Source organism: Amblyraja radiata, chromosome 4, assembly GCF_010909765.2.
Source record: "Amblyraja radiata isolate CabotCenter1 chromosome 4, sAmbRad1.1.pri, whole genome shotgun sequence".
Taxonomy (NCBI): Eukaryota; Metazoa; Chordata; class Chondrichthyes; order Rajiformes; family Rajidae; genus Amblyraja; species Amblyraja radiata.
Genome location: NC_045959.1, coordinates 67,108,777 through 67,135,435, shown reverse-complemented (window position 1 = coordinate 67,135,435; position 26,659 = coordinate 67,108,777). Strand labels below are relative to the sequence as shown.

The 26,659-nt window shown below is 43.2% G+C and overlaps 1 protein-coding gene across 6 annotated transcripts in view; it reads left to right on the top strand.

Annotated features, from left to right (window-relative positions):
• The window catches only part of nol4 (nucleolar protein 4), a 186,869-nt gene that overhangs the window by 111,015 nt on the left and 49,195 nt on the right, over positions 1 to 26,659 (top strand). For all 6 annotated transcript variants that reach the window (XM_033019683.1, XM_033019685.1, XM_033019682.1 and 3 more), the window contains one exon: positions 5,349 to 5,650. In XM_033019683.1, the coding sequence (XP_032875574.1) occupies positions 5,349 to 5,650 (302 nt within the window). The remainder of the gene's footprint in view (positions 1 to 5,348; positions 5,651 to 26,659) is intronic.

Genomic DNA, 26,659 nt, shown 5'->3' with positions numbered 1-26,659 from the left:
ATCTATTTTTAGAATGCTGTAAGGATATACATTTTGGTTGTCCATTTTCATCACTAGGTTTGGGACCTTAGGGGTTTTGTGCACTGTTGCATAAGTGTACCACAATGACATTGCACAGGGCCTTATGGGCTGTTTGCTTCCTCACTGAATTATTATTCAGCTAAAATTACAATCAAGCACCATGGATGTAAAATAATACATTCATGTGATTTCACTACCACATTTCTGGGGACTTCTTGAATTTGTCTCTGTGTCTCTGGTAATTTATGAACGTAAACACGGCTCTAATAACTCTGGGTCACTACAGAAATTAGCCTTTCTCAGAATGGAGAATAAGGGCCTTGAATACATAATACCCTAGAATTCAGGGTTCTTCCTTTTAGTGTGCTAACACACACAACATATTGCATTAATGCTGCATCTGCTCTCCTGAAAACATTTGTGAAATAGGACAGAACTGTAAGGTGATTGAGTACATCAATTCATGCAATAAAAAAGGATTTCTATCATCCTATTAGTAGCTTTATGCAGAGCTGCAATTGCTGATTCACTTGTGTTCTAGGAAATGAGTCAGTGTTTTAAGAATTCTCGCATTGGAAAAGCTGTCATTGGAAGTGAAGAAAAATGCTGGAGTATGGAGAATAAATATGCTGCTCTCTACTGTGTCTGGTACTCTCCATGGGTTGAATTGGCCTGATGTACACCTGTGCTGTGAGTGACCACAAGACACTGAAAGGTGCAGACTGATTGAGGGGTAGTATGCAATTTAGGATTAATTTTGATAAGGCAAGGACCAGTGAAGAAGCATTAGTGAATTACGATGAAATGTAAGATTAGGAGATGCTGTGTATAGGACATTGATGTGATATTTTAATTACCAACTCATGCCTGAATCTGTGCAATGTGCTCCAAGCTTTTTTTTTTTTTAAGTGAACAGTGAAGGCCATAGGTTTCCTCCAAAAGCTCCAAATGCTGTCAACCATGGAAAGATCATCTGATGTGCATTTATGTTGTCATTAGTTGCACATCTGATGCTGGGCAAACATCAGCCATGCTGATGTGACATAAATTGTGTTCTGTACCAACCTCCCAGAGGTCACTGTTCAACTCAAAAATGAATAGTAGCACAAACTCACATGTGCAAAATGTGAAGGATTTGCATGTAACAATATGCGTGAACTAGTCCAATTTCTGGGTAAAATTCCCCCATCCACCAAACGAGTCCCTGCAACAAAGATAGACACAAAAAGCTAGAGTAACTCAGCGGGTCAGGCAGCATCTCTGAAGAAACGGAATAGGTGACATTTTGGGTCGAGATCCTTCTTCAGACTGAGGGTCAGGGGAGAGGGAACCGAGAGATATAAAAAGGTACATAGAACAAATTAATGAAAGATATGCAAAAAGACAGAAAAAGGGGTTGATCATCTCATTGGGATAGTACGATAATCCCCCAAATAGTCAAGGGGAATTAGAGGAACACAAATGCCAGGAGATTGCAGCCAGATGCAAAATTAACTATAGGGGATTAACTTTCCTAATATAGACTGCGATGGTCATAGTGCCAATGGCTTAGATGGGGTGGAATTTGTCAAGTGTATTCAGAAAAGTTTCTCCAGGTAATAGGTAGAGAACCATACAAACGAGAGGGCAAAGGACCTAGTTTAGGAAATTGGGCAAGGCAAGTGACTGAACTGTAAGTGAGTGAGCACTTTGGCACAAGCGACCACATTTCTATTAGTTTTAAGATAGTTATGGATAAAGACAGGGTGGCCTACGTTGAAGTTCTTAATTGGGGCAAGTTTAACTGTGATGGTATTAGATAGGAACTGGCAAAAATTGATCAGTGTACTTTGTTTGCAGGAAGTGTCCAGAAAGTGAAGATAGACACAAAATGTTGGAGAAACTCAGTGGGACAGGCAGCATCTCTGGAGAGAAGGAATGTGCAGAAAGTGAGAAGCCTTTAAAAGTGTGTTTGTTCAAGGAATAGATGTTTCTGTTGGAGTGGTGGGAGATAAATCCTGAATGATGAGAGAAATTGAGGCTCTGGTCAGAAAAAAAGGAGACATGGGTCAGGTGATGGCAGGTACGATCAAGTGTATGCCTGAGAGGTTAGGAGACTGAGGAGCATACTTAAGGAAACAGAAGGGTAAAAGGGGGCCAGGAGATAGCTCTGGCAGATAAGATTAAGGACAATCCAAAAAGTACATTAAAAGAAGAGAGGTAACTAGAGAGAGAGAATATGGCTCCACAGAAACCAAATCTGTATGTGGAGCCACAGGAGATGGCAAAATGTCCTAAATGAACATTTCTCCTCTATTTTTACTACTTAGAAAGACATGAAGACAAGGGAACTTGGGAAAATTAAAAGCGATATCTTGAGGATAGTCCGTATTACAGTACAACTGGATGTTCTAAAATGTATGAAGGTAAATCTCTCAGATCCGATCAGGTAAATCAAAGCACATTGTGTGAAGCTTGAGAAGAAATTGCAGGAGCCCTGGCTGAGATATACAAATCATCATTAGACACTGGTGAGGTGTCAGAAGACTCGAGGGTGGCATTTGTATTTAAGGGCTAATTTGCATTTGTATTTAAGAAGGACTATGAAAAAAAGTCTGGGAACTATGGATCAGCAAGCCTAACCTCTGTGGTTGGAAAGTTACTGAGAGGATTCTGATGAATAAGGTATACATGCATTTGGAAACAACGGATGATTAGTTGTAGTCAAAAGACATTGGGCCAGGTTCATGTACAGGGAACAGACTGGTGGGACTAGCTTGGATGAGGCATCTTGGTCGGCATGGACAAGTTAGGCCAAACGGCTTGTTCTATGGTGCATGACTATTTTGCAGTTGGGCACCTTCCAAGCTGAAGGGTGTTCACTTCAGCTCAACACAATAATATCCTTGCAATGCCTATCCAGGTTTCACCAATTTCCCAATGACATTACCATGGGAGATCAAAACTATCTTGCCTACCTTGAGGTAAATTTAATATCAAACTCAGGATGGGGCAGTATTGATTCCGATTGGATGTAATATGTGAATATGCCTTAAGTGAATGATAATATATTGGATTGAGTTACTTTGTGACTACCATTTCGGAGAAATTAGCTATCACAAGTTAATTGCTGAATGAGTCATGTGCTGTAATCCCTGGTGTCCTTCCACTACACCACTGCAAGTGAATAGGAAACTAATAATGACATTGCTGCTGGGATATTGCCCGTAGTTAATAGTTGCTGCGAAAGCAACTTCTTTCATTTCAAACCGTATCAACTTCAATTTTTGAGAATTGTCACCTTACTGTCATTACTTCTGCTATATTATTATTTTTTATTTAGTAAGTGGTCCATATTGTTGACATTAGAATAATTAACCGTCAAATTCCATATTTGTTATTGATATTATTGATAATTGATATTTTAGGAATTTTGCTGGCTTTAAGGATTGAATTCTATAGCTGTCCATTATTCTATGAATATTACATACATTTATTGTTTTATTTTTATAATTAACCTGTATCCTTTGTTATCAGATTGAAAACTGAGAATATACTGCCACCAATATGCATTGTGTGGGTTCAAACAGTTAACTGTTGTGTCTGAAGGACACTAGTGACTTCTGTTTGTTATCCATTCGGTATCTGGAGTAAAGGGATCATCATTTCATTGATGTGACAGGAACAGGATTGGGAAAAGAGTTTCTTCTGGTTATAATTTACAACACAGATTGTTTCTTTGTACAAGGATGACACATCTGATCAAGTGAATGTTTCCAGGGTCTCCCGAACAGAATTTTGTCAAGGAGGCTCAATCGGACACTGAGCATATCTACTGAGTACTGGATCTTCTGCTGGATCTAAGTATCAACTAATAACATTTTAAGATTACAGTATAGGATTTCAATAGAGATGTAGGCAATGCATTTATCATTGTGTACATTCCTTACAAATACAAACATTTCTTCTTTTGACGTTAATTTGAATTTATTTTTATTTCACAATTGATTAATTTTTATCCTTGACATAAAGTTTGATATTGCAATTTCTAAAATCACGTATTCATTATTATGAAGGTAGTGAACACGTTTCCCCAATAGAAAATGAAATATAAATATGCATGCTGTCCAAGAATTGGCATGTAGTAGGTACAAAGTTATACAACTCTTCTTCAATCCAACATGAAGCTTAAGAAATTCTAAGCACCTTTAATACACGTAAACTATTTAACTACTGTGAATTCAAGCTAAGGGCTATGAAATCTTGATTTGAGAACTATTATCCTGTGAACCCTACACAAAATGAAAACCTTTAAAGATCAGAAAACATTTTGTCATCTTCAATATCACAGTGGTGATAGAATAGGTTTAATTGTTGTACAGAAATGTCTGTACCATTTGTAGAAAACAAACTAGAGAAACTATTTTGAGCAGAGCTATTTTTGATGCTTTAACATTAGGGACAGACCATGCAGCTTATCATATTGGTCACTGGACTAATGTGGTCAGGTAGATTTTACCTTCTGAGCAGGAATCTTCAGCTGATATTTATAATCAACCCTCACTTACAACTCATTGCCTTACAAGCTGTCTGAAATGCTTAGAAATAGGTGGCCAGTTTCAGTCATGCTATAACTGTGGTTAGTTTTTCCATTTAGATAAATTTGAGTGGCTGGGGTAGGATGTGTGGACATGTGAGTATGGTTGTAATTTTAGTGATAAGTATGTGTTGGGATCTCAAAAAACAAACGTTTAGATTTTTCATATTGGACTTAGAGAACACTGGAGAAAATGGAGATTGCAAGGGTTACTTTTGATAAACTACATCCTGCGTTGCGGTTAGAGAACTGCCATTTGATATGGTTTAGATTGTTGAAACTTGTTATGAACTGGATCCATTGTTTAGCTATAATGAATGAGGAAAATTAATTCCAATGCAATAAATGCCCTCTTGGGTGAAATTAAAATATGGTCTTTGAAATATTGGAAGCTATAAATATCATCACTAATATAAAATTATTTTACAGGTCAGTTTAAATTAAATGCAGCTGACTTGCTATGTCAGATTCCATGATCTTGTGACTAGACAGGTCTCCTTTCAGTTTCACCAAACATGATGCAAAGGCCTGTTTCTACATACAACTGAAAATCACTGGGCATGTCCACGTGCCACTGTGCATTAACATGTACAGAAGATCTAGAGGAAAATTGTGGACTTTGTTCTTCATGATCATTTTTTTAATTGTGCTCCATTGTCAAGAGAGAGAATAATTCAGCTCATAGTGAGTAAACTGTTGTTGGTTCAATAAAATAGATATGCCCTAAGATCTGGAATTTTTCTCTTTGCAGAAGATTCATCTGTGGAATGTTTCAATGGCAATGACCCCTTGGTGCTTAATTCTAATGCTGCGGAGGGTCTCTGTGGGGCAATGTACACAAGCATGGGAGACATTAATGGCAATGGCTCAGCCAATCCAGACCACCCTGCTAGCCAGGATGAACAACCAATAAACCTAAGTGACAGTCCTCTATCAGCCCAGGTAACACCAGACTATGGCACAGATAACAGCAGTAATGGAAGAAGAAACCGGGTCAAATATACAGTTAATGAGATTAAAATGGAACGAGATTCAAGAGATTCGGGAAACAAGGTAAGAAATGATTAGATGTTGCAATAAAAATTATTTCTAGAATGTAAAAATTGCAATGGGCTTCGCATTTTATCTTGTAAATTAAGGAAAATCAATCTAACACCACCCATTGTAAAATGACTTTGTAGAGAAAAGCATTACATTCTTCAATAACTAGTATGTCTTGAAGTCGTGTTGGATAATGGTACAATTGATATAAAATTTTGCTTGTAATAAAAATGTTGAAGAAGCATTATTGAATATTAAAAATAAAATTAGATGGCCATGCAGTTTCTTTTAGAGGTTGGTCTTGGCAAATCTTTCAACTCAATTTGGAGAATTCAGACCAAGAAACACTTGACTGTGTAAATAGGTAGACAAAAAAGCTGGAGAAACTCAGCGGGCAAGGCAGCATCTATGGAGCGAAGGAATAGGCGACGTTTCGGGACGAGACCATTCTTCAGACTGATGTCGGGGGGGGGGGCGGGAAAAAGAAAGGAAGAGGCGGAGACAGTGGGCTGTGGGAGCTGGGAAGGGGAGGGGAAGGAGGGAGAAAGCAAGGACTACCTGAAATTGGAGATCAATATTCATACTGCTGGGGTGTAAACTACACAAGCGAAATATGAGGTGCTGTTCCTCCAATTTGCGGTGGACTCACTTTGGCCATGGAGGAGGCCCAGGACAGAAAGGTCGGATTCGGAATGGGAGGGGGAGTTGAAGTGCTGAGCCACCGGGAGATCTGGTTGGTTATAGCGAACTGAGCAGAGGTGTTGAGGGAAGTGATCGCCAAGCCTGCGCTTGGTCTCACTGAGGTAGAGCAGTTGACACCTGGAACTGTGGATGCAATAGATGAGGTTGGAGGAGGTGCAGGTGAACCTCTGCCTCACCTGGAAAGACTGCTTGGGTCCTTGGTTGGAGTCAAGGGGGGAGGGAAAGCGACAAGTGTAGCATTTCCTGCGTTTGCAGTGGAAAGTACCAGGGCAGGGGGTGGTTTGGGTGGGAAGGGACGAATTGACCAGGGAGTTGCGGAGGGAACGATCTCTGCGGAATGTAGAAAGGGGAGAAGATGGGAAGATGTGGCCAGTGGTGGGATCCCGTTGGAGGTGGCGAAAATGTCGGAGTATTATATGTTGTATGCGACGGCTGGTAGGGTGGAAAGTGAGGACAAGGGGGACTCTGTCCTTGTTACGAGTGCGGGGGATGGGGAGTGAGAGCGGAGCTACGCGATATAGAGGAGACCCTGGTGAGAGCCACATCTATAGTCAAAGAGGGGAACCCTCGTTCCCTAAAGATTGAGGACATCTCCGATGCCCTGGTTTGGAACACCTCATCCTGGGTGCAGATGCAGCGTAGATGGAAGAATTGGGAGTAGGGGATAGAGTCCTTACAGGAAGCATTGTGGGAAGAAGTGTAGTTCAGATAGCCATGGGAGTCAGTGGGTTTGTAGTAGATGTCGATCAATAGTCCATTACCTGCGATGGAGATGGTGAGGTCTAGAAACGGTAGGGAGATGTCGGAAATGGTCCAGGTAAATTTGAGTGCCGGTTGGAAGTTAGTGGTGAATTGAGGTAGCACCAATGCAGTCGTCAATGTAGCGGAGGTAGAGCTCGGGGGTAGGGCCATGGTACGCCTCGAACAAGGATTGTTCGACGTACCCTACAAAGAAGCAGGCATAGCTAGGGCCCATACGCGTGCCCATAGTTACCCTTCACCTGGTACTTTCCCTTGCAAACACAGGATATGCTACACTTGTCGCTTTACCTCCCCCCTTGACTCCATCCAAGAACCCAAGCACCCTCCCATTCTGAATCCGACCTTTCTGTCCTGGGCCTCCTCCATGGCCAGAGTGAGTCCCACCGCAAATTGTAGGAGCAGCACCTCATATTTTGCTTGGGTATTTTACACCCCAGTGGCATGAACATTGACTTCTCCAATTTCAGGTAGTCCTTGCTTTCTCCCTCCTTCCCCTCCCCTTCCCAGCTCTCCCACAGCCTACTGTCTCCGCCTCTTCCTAACTTTTTCCGCCCCTCCGACATCAGTCTGAAGAAGAAGACCCGAAACGTCACCTATTCCTTCGCTCCATAGATGCTGCCTCACCCGCTGAGTTTCTCCAGCTTTTTTGTCTACCTTCGATTTTTCCAGCATCTGCAGTTTTTTCTTAAACAGACTGTGTTAATAGTATTGTTTTTATAATTGTACCATAATGTATCTTTAATTGGTTACACAGTTGTGTGGTTGATTATTTTCACCATGGCACTTGATTTGGATTGCCCATCTCACCCACTCGACTGGACAAAGTCATTGAGTTCACAGTATCTAATATGTTCTACTAAGCTATTCACTTCTTTTGGTTCTGTGTTGACATGTCAGAATGAAATAATTAATTGCAAATATAAAGGTCAATTTGTGCTTAGCTGCTAAATATCCCAGTGAGATGATATTGTTAATATTTGTGTCAAACGAAGAAGTGAAGTCCCAGTCCTGGACTTTTGTAGTTGTTGCTGGCTGTAGCTTTGGCACCATTATTGGTCTGACAATAGACAATAGACAATAGGTGCAGGAGTAGGCCATTCGGCCCTTCGAGCCAGCACCGCCATTCAATGTGATCATGGCTGATCATCCCCAATCACTACCCCGTTCCTGCCTTCTCCCCATATCCCGTGACTCCGCTATTTTTAAGAGCCCTATCTAGCTCTCTCTCTGGTGTCTGGAAGTGGTATGGAGAAATTGTCCAGAATCTAATCCTTGTTGTTAATGAATAAAAGAGAAATTGTCAAATAAAAGCACTTCTGCAGCCTGGTACCAGGCACTGCCCTGCCTGAGGCCATTTGTGGCCATCCCTGATTGATGCTGGCCTTTTCTCACCTCCAGCGATTCGCTCAAGCAGTTCACTCAAGCAGTTTTCTTTTACCAGTTATTATAATTGAAACAATTTTTTTTGAACTCATGTACAATCCAGGGATTCTGACAACCTGGAAGTGGGCATTCAACTGAGACTAAGACAAAAGGAAGTGCAGATACTGGTTTATCAAAAAAGACACAAAGTGCGGGAGTGACTGCGAGTCAGGCAGCAACTCTGAAGAACATGGATAAGCAACATTTGATCAGGACCTTTCTTCAGACTGATTGAGGTAGGGGGGAGAATAGGAGAATGGGGTCAGGGCAGTCTGGTAAGTGATACAGGTGGGTACAGGTGAGGGAGGATTTTGAATGGGAGATGGATGTACAAAGGTCAGAGATGAAGAGATAAGGGGATAATGATTGGATTTGCGTGAAATGTAAAACCAGAGGAAGGGATAAAGCTGAAAAGTGGTTGGGGGCAAGGGGAAAGGGAGAAATGTCTGCACATCCAAGTGGACTACAGAGAAGAGAGGGGAAAAAGAAGAGAGAGAAAAATGTGGGGATGAGACCTACTGTCTCACTTGGAAGGACTTGAAAGGAAGGGGTCCTTAGATCGATGTGAGTGAGGCCATATTAAGACAGTTATTACATCTCCTGTAGTTGCAGGAGAAAGCACCTGGGAGGGTTGTTATTGGTAGCAAGGGGGTAGTGAACCAAGGAGTTGCAGTGGGAGGGTCTCTGCAGAAAGCGGAAAGGGATGAGATGAAAAGGTGTGATTGGTGGTGGGATCACATTGAAGCTGGCAGAAATATTGAAGAATAATGTGTTACGTGGAGGCTAATGCGGTGAAAGGTAAGGACTTGGGGAACTCTATCCTTGTTCCATCTGGGAGAGGGCGATACAGAGACATGCTTGGGGGATCCATCTACGACAGCAGAGGAAAATCACATTTACCAAAGAAGAGGACATCTCGGATGGAAATCCTCATCTTGGGAGCAGATGCAGCAGAGGTGGAAAAATTAAGAGTTGTGGATGGTGTCCTGGCAAGAGCCAGGGTGGGAGAAGGTGTAGTCCAGATAACTCTGGCAATCGGTGGTTTGTATTAGACATCAGTCGATAGTCTGGAGAATAGTGTGATGGAGAAATAGATCAAGAAACGAGTCAGAGATAGTCCGTGAATTTGAAGGCAGGACGGAAGTTAGTGATAAAGTTTATTGAAATCATCAAATTTTGCACAGATGCAGCCCTGATGCAGTCAGTGATGTAGCAGAGAAAGGGTTGGGGGATGGTGCCAGTGTATGTTTGGAACAAGCGCTGCTCAATGTAACAAAACGGTTACACCTTGAAGAAAGTGAGAGAGGAGTCAAAAGAGAAATGTTGAGTTGAGGACAACTTCCGCCAGGCAGAGGAGTGAACTGATTAGATCTCTGTTCAAGAAAGAGCCGGAGGGCCTTGAGACTTTCCTAGTGAATAAGCTGGACATCCGTGATAAAGATGAGGCAATGGGGGCCTGGGAACTGAGGGTTGAAGGGCATGTGAGATATTTCAAATGTAGGTTGGTAGGCATTCAGAGGAAAATATTGTAATACTATCTTTGGCCACCAAAATAAAATCACTTGTAAAATTGCAATCTAGCAAATACTGAAAGTTTTCAAGCAGGAAAGTGAAAGCAAAATCATTGTTTAAATGTGTTTTTTTTTAAATATACTGAAAAGAAAGGTTTATCAAATAATAATATATAATACCTGAAAATTCATGCTTATAATGACAGCATAAACAAGGCTAGAGGTATAGAGTTACAGAGCATGGGAGAAGTCCCTTCAACCCAACCTGACGATGCCGATCAAGATGTCCAAACTACATTAGTCCCACGTACCCATGTTTGGCACACATCGCTCTAGCCCTTTCTTATCCATGTACCTGTCCAAATGTATTTTAAATGTTGTTATAGTACCTACTTCAGCCTCCTCTGGCAGCTTGTTCTCTGGCAGGTAATATTAAGGATATTCCAAAGAGATTTTAAAGTACATTAAAGGAAAAAAGTAACTCGAACGAAATACAGCAATCGAAGCAGCCATCTCTATGTGGAGCCACAGCAGATGGGCAAGGTCCTCAATGAATATTTTTCCTCAGTTTTTACCATAGAGAAATACATGAGGACCGGGGAACTGAGGGGAGTCAGTATCACAGTCAAAGAGGTGCTGAACGTCCTAACGCTTAGCAAGGTAGACAAATCTCCCCGGATGATCATCATATATAGATACGAGGAAACTGGGAAGTTAGAGAAGAAATTGCCAGTGCCTTGGCTGAGATACTCAAGTCATAATTAAATACGGGTGAGGTGCCAGAAGACAGGGGGGTGGCAAATGTTGTGTCTCTATATAAGAAGGGCTGCAAGGAAAAGCCTGGGAACTATAGGCCAGTGAGTCTAACATCTGTCGTCGAAGGTTACTAGAGAGTATTCTGAGGGATAAGATATACAGCATTTAGATAGAATTTGTCATTCTTGTTTGGTACCTCATTTGCTTCTATGAGTGGGTACACAAAAATACTGGAGAAACTCAGCGGGTGCAGCAGCATCTATGGAGCGAAGGAAATAAGCAACGTTTCGGGCCGAAACCCTTCTTCAGACTGCTTCTATGAGTGAATGTCCTTTTGGATTATGATTGCGCAACATACCTTTTACTCATTTCTGTTCACATGCCTGTGGAATATATTCAGGTTCTTTATTATGTTTTCTGCCAGTTTTCTCTCTTTGTCTCTCCTATTTCCCCTCCTACTTCCCTTCGGAACTTTCTGTATCCAACCCTATGCATCTCCAATATGCTTCTTTCTTCTGCACTACTTCATTTTCCATCATCATTCATAGAAGCTAGGATTTAATTATTTAGTTATCCCTCATGCGAACGTATCTAGACTAGAGTTGTGTCATCTCTTCATCAAATTCCTCTGAATGTTCAATTGTGTATTTGCTTGCCAACCTTTGGTTGTAATTTACCTGGGATAGATATTTTATTATTCCCTTAAAATTATCCTTTCTTTAAATGACCATGGAATGGCTCATCACCTTTTCCACAAAAGTCCTAAACCTTCACTTGTGATTGCTATTTCCTTGCCCTTCACCTCACCCATTGATATTTAGTCCACTTGACCTTCCTCACCTCAGAGAATCAAGTCTAATGTAACCAGGCACGAGCCATGAGTAATTACTCAGAGAAGAATCAAATACACAGGACAAGATGTTAAGAAGTCCCTTGTGCCAATAGGTGGGGAGCATTTCACGACATTCGTTGATTGTTGAGAGTGGTAGACGCTCAACATCGGTGGGGGGGCGGGGGGGGGGGGGGGGGGGGGGGGAGTGGATACGTATATCTTGGCCTGGGTAACCTTCAGGACAGTTGGGCACAGGACACATCATCAGTAGTGTACCCTTGCATCACTGGGTGTTTCGGCCTTTTAACACTATACACCCTCCACAAGGGCGGCCCGCTGCAGGATGATCAGCCCTCAGTGCGTGTCCCGTGTCAAACCGTCCCAAAGATTCACCCTGAAATACTTGGGGCCCAGCATGGGTCTTTCCGCTTGAGCCAAATCCACCGGCTGCTTCTTTCAGCCGCCTCTGAGAGTGATCTTATGGTCTTCTGCAGAGCCTGACCGTGGATTCCAAGCTCCTTCAGCAGTCTGATGGTAGATGACGCAACAAATCCTCTGCATCCCACTTCAACTGGATAGACTTTGGTGTTCCAGCCACGCTGCGTTGCCTCTGCTGCAAGCTCTGCGTAACGCAGCTTCTTACGCTCATAGGCCTCCTCAACAGAGTTCTCCCATGGAACTGTGAGCTCTATGATGTAAGCAGTCTTCTGTGAAGGGGACCAGAACACCAAGTCTGGCCTGAGGTTGGTGGAAGCAATTTCAGGTGGAAAAACTAGTTGTCGGCCGATGTCCGCCAGCATCCTCCAGTCGCGGGCCCTGCATAGGTTTCCTTCTTCTGATCTGGTGGAAGGATGTTTAGATGTTTTCTGTCCTTCTCGGACAAAGGTTGTTGCCCTTAGGGGGAGGGGGTTGCTTGCTCTCGGAGGCAAGGAGTTGGTCGCACACCGCCTGTTCTCAAGGGCTGATGCCAGGCTTTTTAGTACCTGATTATGCCGCCACGTGTATCTCCCTTGCGTGAGGCTGGTCTTGCAGCCTACCATGATGTGTTTGAGGGTCGCTGGAGTTGGGCAGAGGGCACAGGTTGGATCCTCGCCGTACCACTGATGGAGGTTCTTTGGTGATGGAAGCACGTCATAAGTCGCTCTGATGATGAAGCTGATCTTGCTTGCTTCCATTTCCCATAGTTCTTTCCAGCTGATCTTCCTCCGCTCCACACCTTCCCACTGCATCCATTGCCCCTGTTTGGCAAGAGAGACCGCCTTTGCACTTCTTGCGGCCTCCTCTTGTCGCCGCACCTCCTCGACCACCAATGTCCTCCGCTCTGATGTTGTGGCCTTTCGCCAAGTTGGTTTACTTGTCGTAAGGCCAAAGCCTCCTCTTCCCTGCTGGACTTGCCCCACGATGTCTTTGTGTCTCAGGGCTGATGAAGCTTGCTGTACTGCATCAGATGGTGTCCACTTCCGGCCAGTTACTAGGGGCGGCGCAACAGCACTGATGGTCTTGTCTCTAGAGTCCCTCAGTGTCATCTGAAGTCTTACTTTAGAACACTTGTATTCCTCTGTTAGACTAGTGAGAGGTAGTTCCAGGACCCCTTTGCCATATAGGCCGATGTTAGTTAGACATCGTGGGACCCCGAGCCATTTCTTCGCGTATGAAGTTATGGTTCGCTCCATCTTCTCCACAGTTGTTATTGGGGCTTCATAAATGGTCAGTGGCCACATTGTCCGAGGAAGGAGTCCAAACTGTAGGCACCAGAGCTTCAGTTTCCCAGGCAGTAGGGTCTGATTGATGTTCTCCAGGCCATTGACAATTTCTTGCCTTAGTTGTTGCACCTGCTCTTTGTCCTTGAGACTTGCGTTGTACCATCTGCCCAGGCTTTTAACTGGCTGTTCAGACACTGTTGGTATTGGGTCGTCACCGATACAGAACCTTGTGTCTCTAAGCACCCCCTTGACTATGGAGATGCTTCGAGATTTACTTGGTTTGATCTTCATTCGGGCCCACTTGATGTTCTCCTGCAGCTTTCCAAGTAGCCGCTTGGTGCATGCTGCAGTAGTGGTTAGTGTGGTCATGTCGTCCATGTATGCCCTGATGGGTGGCAGACGGAGCCCAGCCCTGGTTCGTTCACCGCCCACCACCCATTTTGAGGCCCTGATGATGACTTCCATGGCCATTGTAAAGGCCAAGGGTGAGACTGTGCAGCCTGCCATGATGCCTACTTCCAAGCGCTGCCATGTTGTACTGAAGTCAGCTGTTGTGAAGCACAGCTGCAGGTCTTGGAAATAGCTCTTGACCAGTGTGGTGATGAGCTCTGGTACATGGAAAAAGGCAAAAGATTCCCAAAGGAGTTCATGGGGAACTGAACCAAATGCATTGGCCAGATCGAGGAAGATCACATGTAGGTCTCTCTTCTCCTTCTTAGCTGCTTGGATCTGGTGCCAGATCATGCTTGTATGCTCCAAGCAGCCCGAAAATCCTGGAATTCCTGCTTTCTGTACAGATGTATCAATGTACTTGTTTGTTACCAGATAGGTGGACAGCCTTTGTGATACAATGCTGAAAAAGATTTTTCCCTCGACGTTGAGGAGACATATTGGCCGGAATTGGCTGATGTCTGACGCATCCTTTTCTTTAGGTATTAGCACGCCGCCGGCCCTTCGCCACGCCTTAGGTATTGTTTGCTTCTTCCACACCACCCTCATGAGCTTCCATAGAAAGCGTAACACATCCGGTGCGTTCTTGTAGAGCTTGTATGGTACTCCGTTTGGCCCCGGAGCTGATGCTGCTCTTGCTCGCCGGACAGTGTTCTCTACCTCTTTCCATCTTGGAGGGCTGGTGTCCAGGTTGAATTCAGGTGGTTGAATAGGCGGGATGTCATGTGGGATGACTAACTGCTCGTTGATGGTAGTAACTAACTGCTGGTAGTCTGAGCGTTGAGAAGGAGGGGGTCGGGGATAATGCCAGCAACTCACTCACTCACCGCTGCGGCAGCGCTCCGGGCGTGGAGCCACTGCATTGTGGCCGGGGGGGAAGTAGCTCAGGTGGCTGCGAGCGACCGCCGTTCCTTAAATTCCGACTGCTGTCAGGAGCAGGACATGGCCTCATTTGCTGCGCAGGGTGACACTGCATGGCATTCACTGCCCGGTCTATGTCTTTCAATGTAGACTGGACAGTGAGGAGACCAGCTCAAGAACAAAGATTATAGAGCGGAGAGGGTCAGCGGGCAATGGATAACAGGACAGCGGGCGGTGGAGCTTACTCCTGTGTCAGCGCGATCAAGAGACCAATTGAGGTTACTCGCGCTGACACAGGAGTAGCAGCGTCGACGGCAGGTGAGTTTCTTGGTTGGTTTCTTGGTCCTCCAAAATATTCCAAATGGAGGAGTTAAACTGGAGGAGTTGCACATACTTTTGCGTGTTACATGTACTGCGGACGAAAGGCATGGGAGAATTATGCCTCCCTAAGAGATCGATCTCTTAGGTAGGCATAATTCTCCCGTGCCTTTACAATTTATATTTAATAATTACCATTTTATAATTTTAGTCAGGATAGGCACTGCCTACCTTGCCAACCCTGACGGCACGTGCTTGAATGTAACATACTGTTACATCACCCTTTACTCACTGGTCATTGTACATCTCTGGAATTTTCCTTCACACTCGTTAGGGCATATTCTCTCTCCAGCACTATAATATTCACCTTGGACAATAATGCTGCTACTTCCTTTTTTCTCTCACTATCTTTCCCGAAGGCTTTGTATCCAAGAAGATTCCCCACCCCCTATCAGTCTGAAGAAGGGTTTCGGCCCGAAACGTCGCCTATTTCCTTCGCTCCATAGATGCTGCTGCACCCGCTGAGTTCCTCCAGCAATTTTGTGTACCTTCGATATTCCAGCATCTGCAGTTCCCTTTTGAACAAGATTCAATGTTTGTTGTGAGGCAAATGAAACTTTTACACTACTCGTAATTTACTTAAACTTTATTTAAGCTTTAAGCAACTCATTTCGGTAATACATAACTTCAAAGCGTCTGGAAAATATCGCTAATTCCGCAGGCCTCGCCAGCCCGAGACCTCGCACATGTGCACACCATGGAAAGTCCCCGCACATGCACACACTCTGGAAAAGCCCCGCACATGCGCACACTTCATTCTCCCCTCCTATTTATAAGTTGAGACGGTCAGGAGGTTTAGTATGTCTTGATGACCGTCGCAGCACTGAAGGATCAGGAGATAATGATGTTTCAATAGTTGGTGGTTCATATATTGCTTGGTCATCAACTTCACTCATATTGTTATTTACATTTTCAATTTTAGAATTACTTATAGAAGTTTCCATAGGGGATGATGGGAGTGTTGAAGGAAGTTCTCAATTAATATTATCAAGACGTGACGGACCTGATGGAGAAGACGGACATGGTGCAATGTCACGAAGTGAGACAGTTGACTGACATCCATCCTGATACTTGATAGTTGCATAAGAAGGGTTAACATCAGTCAGTTTAACTTCATCAACAAAGGGCTCATTCTTATTTGATCGGACATACCGACGAAGCAACACAGGCCCAGGGCTAGTCAACCATGATGGCAGAGAGTACCACTAGAAGAATGCCGTTTGAAGTTAAAGAACCACTCTTGTGGAGTAGTATTGGGCAGTTGACAGCAGAGATCTGATGGAGTGTAATGCATCTGGTAGAACACATTCCCACTGCTGATCTGGTATGTCATTTGACTTTAAAGCCAGTTTCACTGCTTTCCAAATTATTCCGTTATACCTCTCAACCTGACCATTTCCAATAGGATGATATGATGTTGTTTTACTTGTTGCAATTCCTCTATTAGAAAGGTAGTCTTTTCAATCTTTTGACATGAATGAGGTGCCCCTATCAGAATGCATGTAACTTGGAAATCCACAGAATGAAAATAGTTGATCTAAACATTTGATAACCGTAGCAGCTGACATATTTCAGGGCTCTCACTTAACTTTTTTTTCCCTGTTGCCAGTCGGGCAACCATGACAGTTTTTTAGGTTGCCAAATGACAGTTTAAGTGGTCATTTATGACGGTTTGCATGACGCGTGCGATAATGTGCTCATAAGAAGTGCGTTATGTCAGTCGGCATTATGCTCAATGAAGCATTCACATATTATGTTCAAGAAGGAACTGCAGATGCTGGAAAATCGACGGTAGACAAAAGTGCTGGAGAAACTCAGCGGGTGCAGCAGCATCTATGGAACGAAGGAAATAGGCAACGTTTCAGGCCAAAACCCATCCGTCTGAAGAAGGGTTTTGGCCCGAAACATTGCCTATTTCCTTCGCTCCATAGATGCTGCCGCATCCGCTGAGTTTCTCCAGCACCTTTGTCTACATTCACATATTATTTCTGCTTCAAATAACTCACAAACTAAACATATTCACCAATCAAGACATGATATATACCACAATGGCATGCAGCAAAATTATAATACAATATCTCAACTCTTTTTACACATTGCAATTAATGCAATTTCTATTAGTCCTTTCCACTTCCAAACAAAATGTGGTTGGATTATTCAGCATATGATCAACCTGTGTCAATAAATCTTGGACCATGGTAACATATGTGCTTAACCATGCACACTACAGATTGATGCAAGCATGTTTTCTGTGAAGGACCGAATATCACCATGACATGGCCATAGCATGGCTCGTTATTGCTATTGGCACAGAAACACTCTGGCTTCCCACATAATTTATCCATAACAAAATATATAGGTTGCAAGGAAATTTCTAAAGGCATTTTATGATAATAGCTGTTAAAACCGACTATGCCCATCTGACAGGTTAAACATTACAGTAACTGACAAGAGATGGCCAAAGGTCATAACTGCAGCAAATGTTCCTTTGGTAATATGTTTAAAGGTGTCAAAACAAATAATAACATTGGGAATTAAAACACATTTGATTGCATTCCGTTATCAAACATAGTCAATGTTCGCTCTGAAGACCATGAAGCACAATAGGGTCAGGGGGTGTGTGAAAGTGCGGGGTGGATAGATGGCTGGGGTGGGGGGGGGGGTTGAGAAGGCAATCGGTGCGGAATGGATGGATTGAGGCAGGTGAATTAGTACGTGTTGGTTGGAGTATGTAAAATTGTGAGGGGAGAACACGGGGGATGTCAGTGGTATTGAATGGGGGGGATCAGTACGGGATGAATGGGGGTAGACAAAAATGCTGGAGAAATTCAGCGGGTGAGGCAGCATCTATGGAGCGAAGGAAATAGGCAATGTCAGGACAGTGTGGATCGGAGGGTCTGTGCAGGATGAATGAGGGATCACTACAGGATGAATGAGGGGATCAGCATAGGATGAATGGGTCATCAGTACATGATGCATGAGGGGATCAGTACAGGATGAATGGGGATCAGTAAAAGATGAATGGGATATCAGTAAAAGATGAATGGGGAGTTTACTACAGGATGGATGGAGGGATTGGTGCAGGGTAAATGGAGGGTGGGTCAGTACAGGATGAATGGGTGGTTTAGTGCAGCATGAATGGGGGGAGAAGTGCAGGATGGATGGGAAGGGGGGTCAGTACAGGATGAATTGGGGGACCAGTGTAGGATGGATGGAGGGGGGGGGGGGTGGCAGGAGAATCAATGCGAGGTGGGTAGGGCGATGAATAGATTGGGGGGGGGGGGGTAGATGGGGAGGGCCCCGCTGCCTTGGCCGTCCCTGTCCAACGCCAAAGTGTTGCCGCCAAAGGGGGTGGCGGTTGGGATCTCCTCGTCACCGCCTCCCATCCTCCGCCAGCCGACAGGAAGGTGCGGGGCCGAGCGGTGCAGCTCAAAGCTCCTATAGCTATAGGATCTTTGTGCAGCTGCTTCAGACGGCGGAAGGAGACCTCCCCCTCCCTCTCCCTCCCTCTCTCTCCCTCTCCCTCTCTCTCCCTCTCCCTCTCTCCCTCCCTCCCTCCTTCCTCCCTCCTCGGCGTGCGAGAGGGGTTGTTTTGAAAGCGCCGTTGGCGGATTTGCAAGCAGCGGCCATTATCAGGGCGATAGCGGCCGCTGCTTGCAAATCCGCCAACGGCGCTTTCAAAACAACCCCTCTCGCACGCCGAGGAGGGAGGGAGTCCTCCTTCCGCCGGCGGGGTGCGGGAGGAGGGGGCGGTGGAGCCGCTCTTGCGGCCGCTGCTGCCGCTATTGCTGCTGTTCGGGGCCCGTCATTCGCTCCGACCCTTCGTCGCCATGCACCTAGTATCTTTGCCCCGCAATACAGCCTTCGCCGACACGAAACGTCACGTTCCTATTCTCCAGAGATGCTGCCTGACCCGCGGAGTTGCTCCAGTTTTTTGTGTCAATCGGTATAAACCAGTATCTGCGTGCCAAGCCGGGCAAAATGACTCAGCGTTTAGGTTGCCCGGCGGCACTTTGGGTGGTCAATGGCACCCGGGCAACCGCTAATTTCGAGCCCTGTATTTGGACAAGGAAAGGTAAATGGAAACCTTGAATATTCATCAACTATGGTTAGTATATAAATATTTCGAGAGCAGGATGGTAAAGGCCCTTTGAAGTCAATACTCAAACGTTCCATGGGTTGAGTAGCTTTGATCAATCTTCCTACTTCAGGACAGAAGAACCTTGGTTTTAATTCAGCACAGATTCTACATGAAGCACACGTCATCTTCTCATCTTCTGTAGAGAAAGGTAAGTTTTTGGAACGAACATAGTGTAACATACGAGTGACTCCAGGATGACAGCACATTGTGAAGATCAGTGAGTACAGAAGAATGAACAGGCACAAAATGCTCGAGTTAATGTATCCGGAGCAACATTATCCTTACCAGGGCGGTACTCAATTGAATAACTAAATGCAGATAATTCAATCCTCCATTCACGATTTTTACTGTTTTTAATCTTCGTTTGTTTCCGATTATCTAGCATAAAAGCTACTGAACGCTGATCTGTTATCAAAGTGAAGTGCTGGCGAGCAAGGAAATTACTCAATTTTCTCACTGCTTCAATAATTGCTGTAGCTTCTTTTTCGACGGGTGGGTAGTGCACTACCTTGGAGAGTACGAGACATGAAAGCCACTGGTCATCCTCCTTAATTTAATGTTGCTGATACTGCTAAATCAGAGGCATCACATTCAACAACAAAGGGGAGATCCTCATGATGGCGTGTGATGTCGCAGATTCTAATTGTTTCTTTAAAGAAGTAAAGGCACCAATTGCTGTCGAGTCTAGGGGGAAATATTTTGCTCTAATCAAAGGTTGAATTTTGTCAGAAAAAGTTAGTATCCATTTAGCATAATATGTAATACCAAGAATCCTTCGTAGAAAGTTTAATGTAGCTGGAACAGGTATCTCTTGGAGTGGGCGGAGTCTTTCTGGATCAGGCTTGATTATATCATTTCCAACGCAATAACCAAGAATATTGATTGATGACACTGATGTTATTGACTTAGCCTCATTTAATCTTAGAATGTACAACATTCTAAAACCGTTGTACATTTTCGTCATGTTCAGCTTGGTCTTTTCCTGCAATAGTTATATTATCAAGATAAGGGAAAGTATCTTTAAGGTTCTCCTGTTCAACATGTTTGTCCATCTCTCTCTGAAAAACAGCCACGCCATTAGTTACACCAAGAGGAACTCTGCAGTAGTGATATAATTTCCCATTTGCTTCAAACGCAGTGTATTTCTTCTCTGATTCCTTCAAAGGAATTTGATAGTAAGCACTTTTTAAGTCAAAAGTAGAGAATATCTTATACTTAGCTAATGTATTGATAATCTCTTCTACATGAGGTAATGGATATGCAGCATGCTCCGTGAACTGGTTTATAGTTTGAGAGTAATCAATGCAGAGTCTCTTTCAATGTCTCTCCAAGAGGTCCTTAACCACAACAACTTGTGCCCTTCAAGGGGAAGAGCTGGGTTCTATGATACCTTCGCGTAAAAGATTAGTTACTTCTGTGTTGATAAAGTTTCTGTCATCTTTATAAAATGTCTTGATTTTGTAGCAATTGGCTTGCACTCAGAGGATAAATTAGTGAATAATGAAGGATATTCAACAGAAAAACACACAATACTGGTGGCTTTGACAAAACAAGATCAGGCATAGTTCCTTCATACATTATTTGAAGTGATCTGTGCTGTTTCTGAAAATCCTGACCTAGAATTATATCGCTACACCCATTTTTCAAAATACCAAGACATACAGATTTATAACTAGTTTTGTTCGGAATAAAGTCTACAATACAAGATCCAATAATTTGAGTATTGAGAGTTGTCAGAGCCATCGAGATTTCTCTATTTGAAGGAATTATATTTAGATTTAGTCGAGACACTTGTTCACTTATAAAGCTTTCTGAACTGCCAGAATCAAGTAGTAGATTAAGTGTATGGCCATTGATGGATACCGATGTAGCTGCATGAGACAAGTTCTGAGGAAATGGAGCTGTAATTGCACATAAAGAAGGCATATACATGGCAGCACAACATACTCTAGAATAATGTCCCTTCTTCCCACAACTATTGCAAGTTGCCTCTCGAGCAGGACATATCTCTCTATTATGAATATTACCCCCGCAAAAGTAACACTTCCTTTTTCATTAAGTATATGCTGTAGCAAGGGCACATTAATCAGTAGAAATAGTTTCAGCTTGTTCCATATTAGTAGGAACAAGGAAAGAATTGCCCAGGTCTTTACAGCACCAGCCTCCGTGTCCAATGCATAATTCACTGACATTTCCGTGGCCTTCAATGTGATTGCACCGTCAATCACATTTCCCTACCCCTCTCCACTTTCTGCAGAGACAGGTCGGCTAGGCAGTTTCCCTCCACAACTCCTTGGCTCATTCATCTCTTCCTAACCAAATTATCTCCTCTGCAGGTACTTTGCCCCTCAAATGGAGGAGATGTAACATCTGTCCCTTTGCCTCCTTCAACTCCATCCAGGGATCCTGACAGTCCTTCCATGTGAGACAGAAGTTCACGTGCACGTCCTCTAACCACATCTGCATTTTGTGTTCCCAATGTGGTCTCTTTTAACTCGAAGAGACCAAGCGTAGACTCGACAACTGTTTCACCAAATGCTTCTGCTTGGTCCACCTAGACCTGCTGGATCTCCCGGTTGCTAACCATTTTAACCCCCTTTCCATTCCTATATAAATCTTTCTGTCCTGCGTCTCCTCCATTGCCAGAGTGAGGTCACACGCAAACTGAGGAACAGTAGATTACAACATAACGCTATGAACATTGTATTCTCCAATTTTAAGTAACTATTCTACAACATTCCTTCTTTCCTACCCCCCACCTTCTTCCCGGTGTCCCACCTGGACTAGCACCCATTTCTTCCCCCCCTTTTCACGTGTCATTCTATGTGCCTGTTATGCTGCTGCAAGCAAGATTTTTCATTCTGCCTATATTTTACTGTACTTGTGCATTTTGCCATAACCATAAAGTTGATTGGAGTTGACTGGTCTAGTCTATGGACACATAATAGACATAGAAACATAGAAAATAGGTGCAGGAGTAGGCCATTCGGCCCTTCGAGCCTGCACTGCCATTCAATATGATCATGGCTGATCATCCAACTCAGTATCCTGTACCTGCCTTCTCTCCATACCCCCTGATCCCTTTAGCCACACGGGCCACATCTAACTCCCTCTTAAATATAGCCAATGAACTGGCCTCAACTACCTTCTGTGGCAGAGAATTCCAGAGATTCACCACTCTCTGTGTGAAAAATGTTTTTCTCATCTCTGTCCTAAAAGATTTCCCCCTTATCCTTAAACTGTGACCCCTTGTTCTGGACTTCCCCAACATCGGGAACAATCTTCCTGCATCTAGCCCGTCCAACCCCTTAAGAATTTTGTAAGTTTCTATAAGATCCCCCCTCAATCTTCTAAATTCTAGCGAGTACAAGCCGAGTCTATCCAGTCTTTCTTCATATGAAAGTCCTGACATCCCAGGAATCAGTCTGGTGAATCTTCTCTGTACTCCCTCTATGGCAAGAATGTCTTTCCTCAGACTAGGAGAGTAAAACTGTACGCAATACTCCAGGTGTGGTCTCACCAAGACCCTGTACAACTGCAGTAGAACCTCCCTGCTCCTATACTCAAATCCTTTTGCTATGAATGTTAACATACCATTCACTTTCTTCACTGCAATGCTCCACTAATAATGTTAGCAGGCTCCTTGAGGATGCAAAGTAGGCTGAGATCTAACAGGAAGGCTTGGATAGAATAATATAATCTCCTTCAGTTTTCTATGTATATTATGAATTCAAGTAGACTTTATCTGCTCAGTTTCCAATAAATCTATTCTGAATTCATAGAAAGTCCTTTTCTCTGAGAACTGTCACAGTGGGCAGAGCAGTGGTGCAGCTGGTAGAGATGATACCTCACTTCGCCAGTGAACCATGTTCGATCCTGACCTCAGGTCCTGCCTGTGTGGAATTTGTACGTTTGCTCTGTGACTGTGTAGATTTCTCTGGGTGCTCTGGTTTTCACACATCCTAAATGTGTTAGTTTGTGGGTTAACTGGGCCTCTGTAAATTCCCCCAATGTGTAGGATGTGGAACAAAGGCCAAAGGGCGTGCTTCCATGCTGCATTTTTCAATCAATTTAAATACTTTCAATTTCTATATTTGATCAATTTCAATTAATCAGACACCTGATTTAGAAGCCCAAGAAGCCAAGGAAAATAAATGGCGGTTCTGACCTCTCAGTTGTAATCTTAAATATGAACTCCAAAACAATCCTGCCATTAAACAACATTAGAAGAAAAATACAGTGCCCTCCATAATGTTTGGGACACAGATCCATCATTTATTTATTTGCCTCTGTACTCCACAATTTGAGATTTGTAATAGAAAAAAATCATATGTGGTTAAAGTGCACATTGTCAGATTTTAATAAAGGCAATTTTTATACATTTTGGTTTCACCATGTAGAAATTACAGCAGTGTTTATACATAGTCCCCCCCATTTCAGGGCACCATAATGTTTGGGACACAGCAATGTCATGTAAATGAAAGTAGTCATGTTTAGTATTTAGTTGCATATCCTTTGCATGCAATGACTGCTTGAAGTCTGCGATTCATGGATATCACCAGTTGCTGGGTGTCTTCTCTGGTGATGCTCTGCCAGGCCTGTATTGCAGCCATATTTAGCGTATGCTTGTGTTGGGGGGTAGACCCTGTCAATTTTCCCTTCAGCATATAAAAGGCATGCTCAATTGGGTTCAGATCGGGTGATTGACTTGGCCACTCAAGAATTGACCATTTTTTAGCTTTGAAAATCTCCTTTGGTACTTTAGCAGTATGTTTGGGATCATTGTCTTGCTGTAGAATGAACTGCTGACCAATGAGTTTTGAGGCATTTGTTTGAACTTGAGCAGATAGGATGTGTCTATACACTTCAGAATTCATTATGCTACTACCATCAGTAGTTGTATCATCAATCGATCTTGGGCAGTTCCTTCTCTCCTCCATACTTTACTCTTGCCATCACTCTGATATAAGTTAATCTTTGTCTCATCTGTCCACAAGATCTTTTTCCAGAACTGTGGTTGCTTTTTTAAGTACTTATTTACAAACTGTAATCCTATTTTTGCAGCTAACCAGTGGTTTGCATCTTGCAGTGTAGCCTCTGTATTTCTGTTCATGCAGTCGTCTGCGGACAGTGGTCAATGACAAATCCACACCTGAAGTGTGCTTCTGATCTGTTGGACAGATGTTTGGGGATTTTTCTCCATTATAGAGAGAATTCTTCTGTCATCAGCTGTGGAGGTCTTCCTTGGCCTGCCAGTCCCTTTGCGATTAGTAAGCTCACCAGTGCTCTAAACCAAAATGTATAAAAATGACCTTTATTAAAATCTGACAATGTGCACTTCAAACACATGTGATTTTTTTTCTATTACAAATCTCAAATTGTGGAGTACAGAGGCAAATAAATAAATGATGGGTCGTTGTCCCAAACATTATGGAGGGTATTGTATAAAAGGCTGCTGTAATTAACATGTTAGGTCTAAAATTCTGTTTGCATCAAATCTTTCTCTTCCTTTTTCATGTAGGCTGTGGGCCGAGGAGCTTTATTCTGCAGTTTCGTGACCCAAGTCACCAAACTACATGAAATGTTCACATAGTGTTTAAAAAATGTATATAAATCACCCCTGAAACACGATATGAAGAAGACTTGCACATTTTTATTAAATTAGAGAAAAACCGGAAAAATGTCGGGAATTTTTTAGTCCAATCAAAGCACATTTAACATTAAGTTGTCTGCCAGTTGGCCAATCACCGGCTTTGTTTCAGGCTAGCACACAAAATGGTTGAGGGGGCTTCACAGATGCCTGTTTTACTGGAGATTCCGATTTGTTGTTCTGTGGAATAAATGTCGTGGAAACTTGCAGCAGATAATTGTATTTAGTGGGAAAAGGCTGAAGAAAGTGCTGCGAAGTGGATTAAAGTGCAAGAAAGCCTTCAAAGTCCCTGCTGATGTGCTGGAACACAAAGAAGGCCCCCATGAATCAACTCTAACTGAAAGGTAAGACTAAAGTCTGAATTTATGAAAATCTATCTGTATGGACTTTAATTAATTTAATATAATGTGAATAAATTCATTCATTCATTCGTTCATTCCTTATTCATTCATTCATTCACTCACTCACTTACTCATTCATTCATTCATGAAATTGAGGGCCTAAACTATAACAGTCAATTAAACATTGTCACTAATGCCAGCCTGTTGTAGAGTAATAAGTCTTTAACAACTAATCTCGGAGCTGCCTGCGAAAACTTACCGGGAAAAAGTGCTCCGATCGCGGGGCCTAGGTACTCGCGGTAAAGAGCCATCGATATCCCTCCGTTTTTCTCCCGTTATCGGGGTCTGAAAACGACCGCTATAGACGGCACTATGTACAGCCTCCCCCCCCCCCTGCCCGCCTGCGGAGATGATCCGCGGCTCCGCGATCACGAATTGGCCGCTTATTAATTGAGACTTTACTTTACCGCGAGTACCTAGGCCCCGCGATCGGAGCACTTTTTCCCGGTAAGTTTTCGCAGGCAGCTCCGAGATTAGCTGTTAAAGACTTATTACTCTACAACTGTGTTATAGTTTAGGCCCTTAATTTCATGAATGAATGAATGAGTAAGTGAGTGGGGTGGAAGATTGCAACCTTCACGTGGTCCGCCCTGTTTTGACTAATGCAATCAACTCGACGTGCACAAACGGAAGGTCAAATAGAACAAGTTGTCCAACAACTTTAGGCTGTGCACGCCACACGAAAGAAGAAGAAGTAAGTGAGTGAGTGAATGAATGAATAAGGAATGAATGAATGAATGAATGAATGAATGAATGAATGAATGAATGAATGAATGAATTTATTCACATTATATTAAATTAATTAAAGTCCATACAGGTAGATTTTCATAAATTCAGACTTTAATCTTACCTTTCAGTTAGAGTTGATTCATGGGGGCCTTCTTTGTGTTCCAGCACATCAGCAGGGACTTTGAAGGCTTTCTTGCACTTTAATCCACTTCGCAGCACTTTCTTCAGCCTTTTTAATGCTTTTCCCACTAAATACAATTACCTGCTGCAAGTTTCCACAACATTTATTCCACAGAACAACAAATCGGAATCTCCAGTAAAACAGGCATCTGTGAAGCCCCCTCAGCCATTTTGTGTGCTAGCCTGAAACAAAGCTCGCAGACAACTTAATGTTAAATGTGCTGGGATTGGACTAAAAAATTCCCGACATTTTTCCGGTTTTTCTCTAATTTAATAAAAATGTGCAAGTCTTCTTCATATCGAGTTTCAGGGGTGATTTATATTAAAAAAATTACACAATATGTGAAAATTTCATGTAGTTTGGTGACTTGGGTCACAAAATCCTATTTCTAGACACATTTTTGATGCTCGGCCCACAGGCTAATTGTTGGTTCTTCATTTCCAATTTAATGTCACCATATGTGAAAAGTAGTTTTATTTTAACTTGTGTAAAACAAGTGCAGTAAAGGTATTTCATCTATTGAACAATAATTAAACATCGTG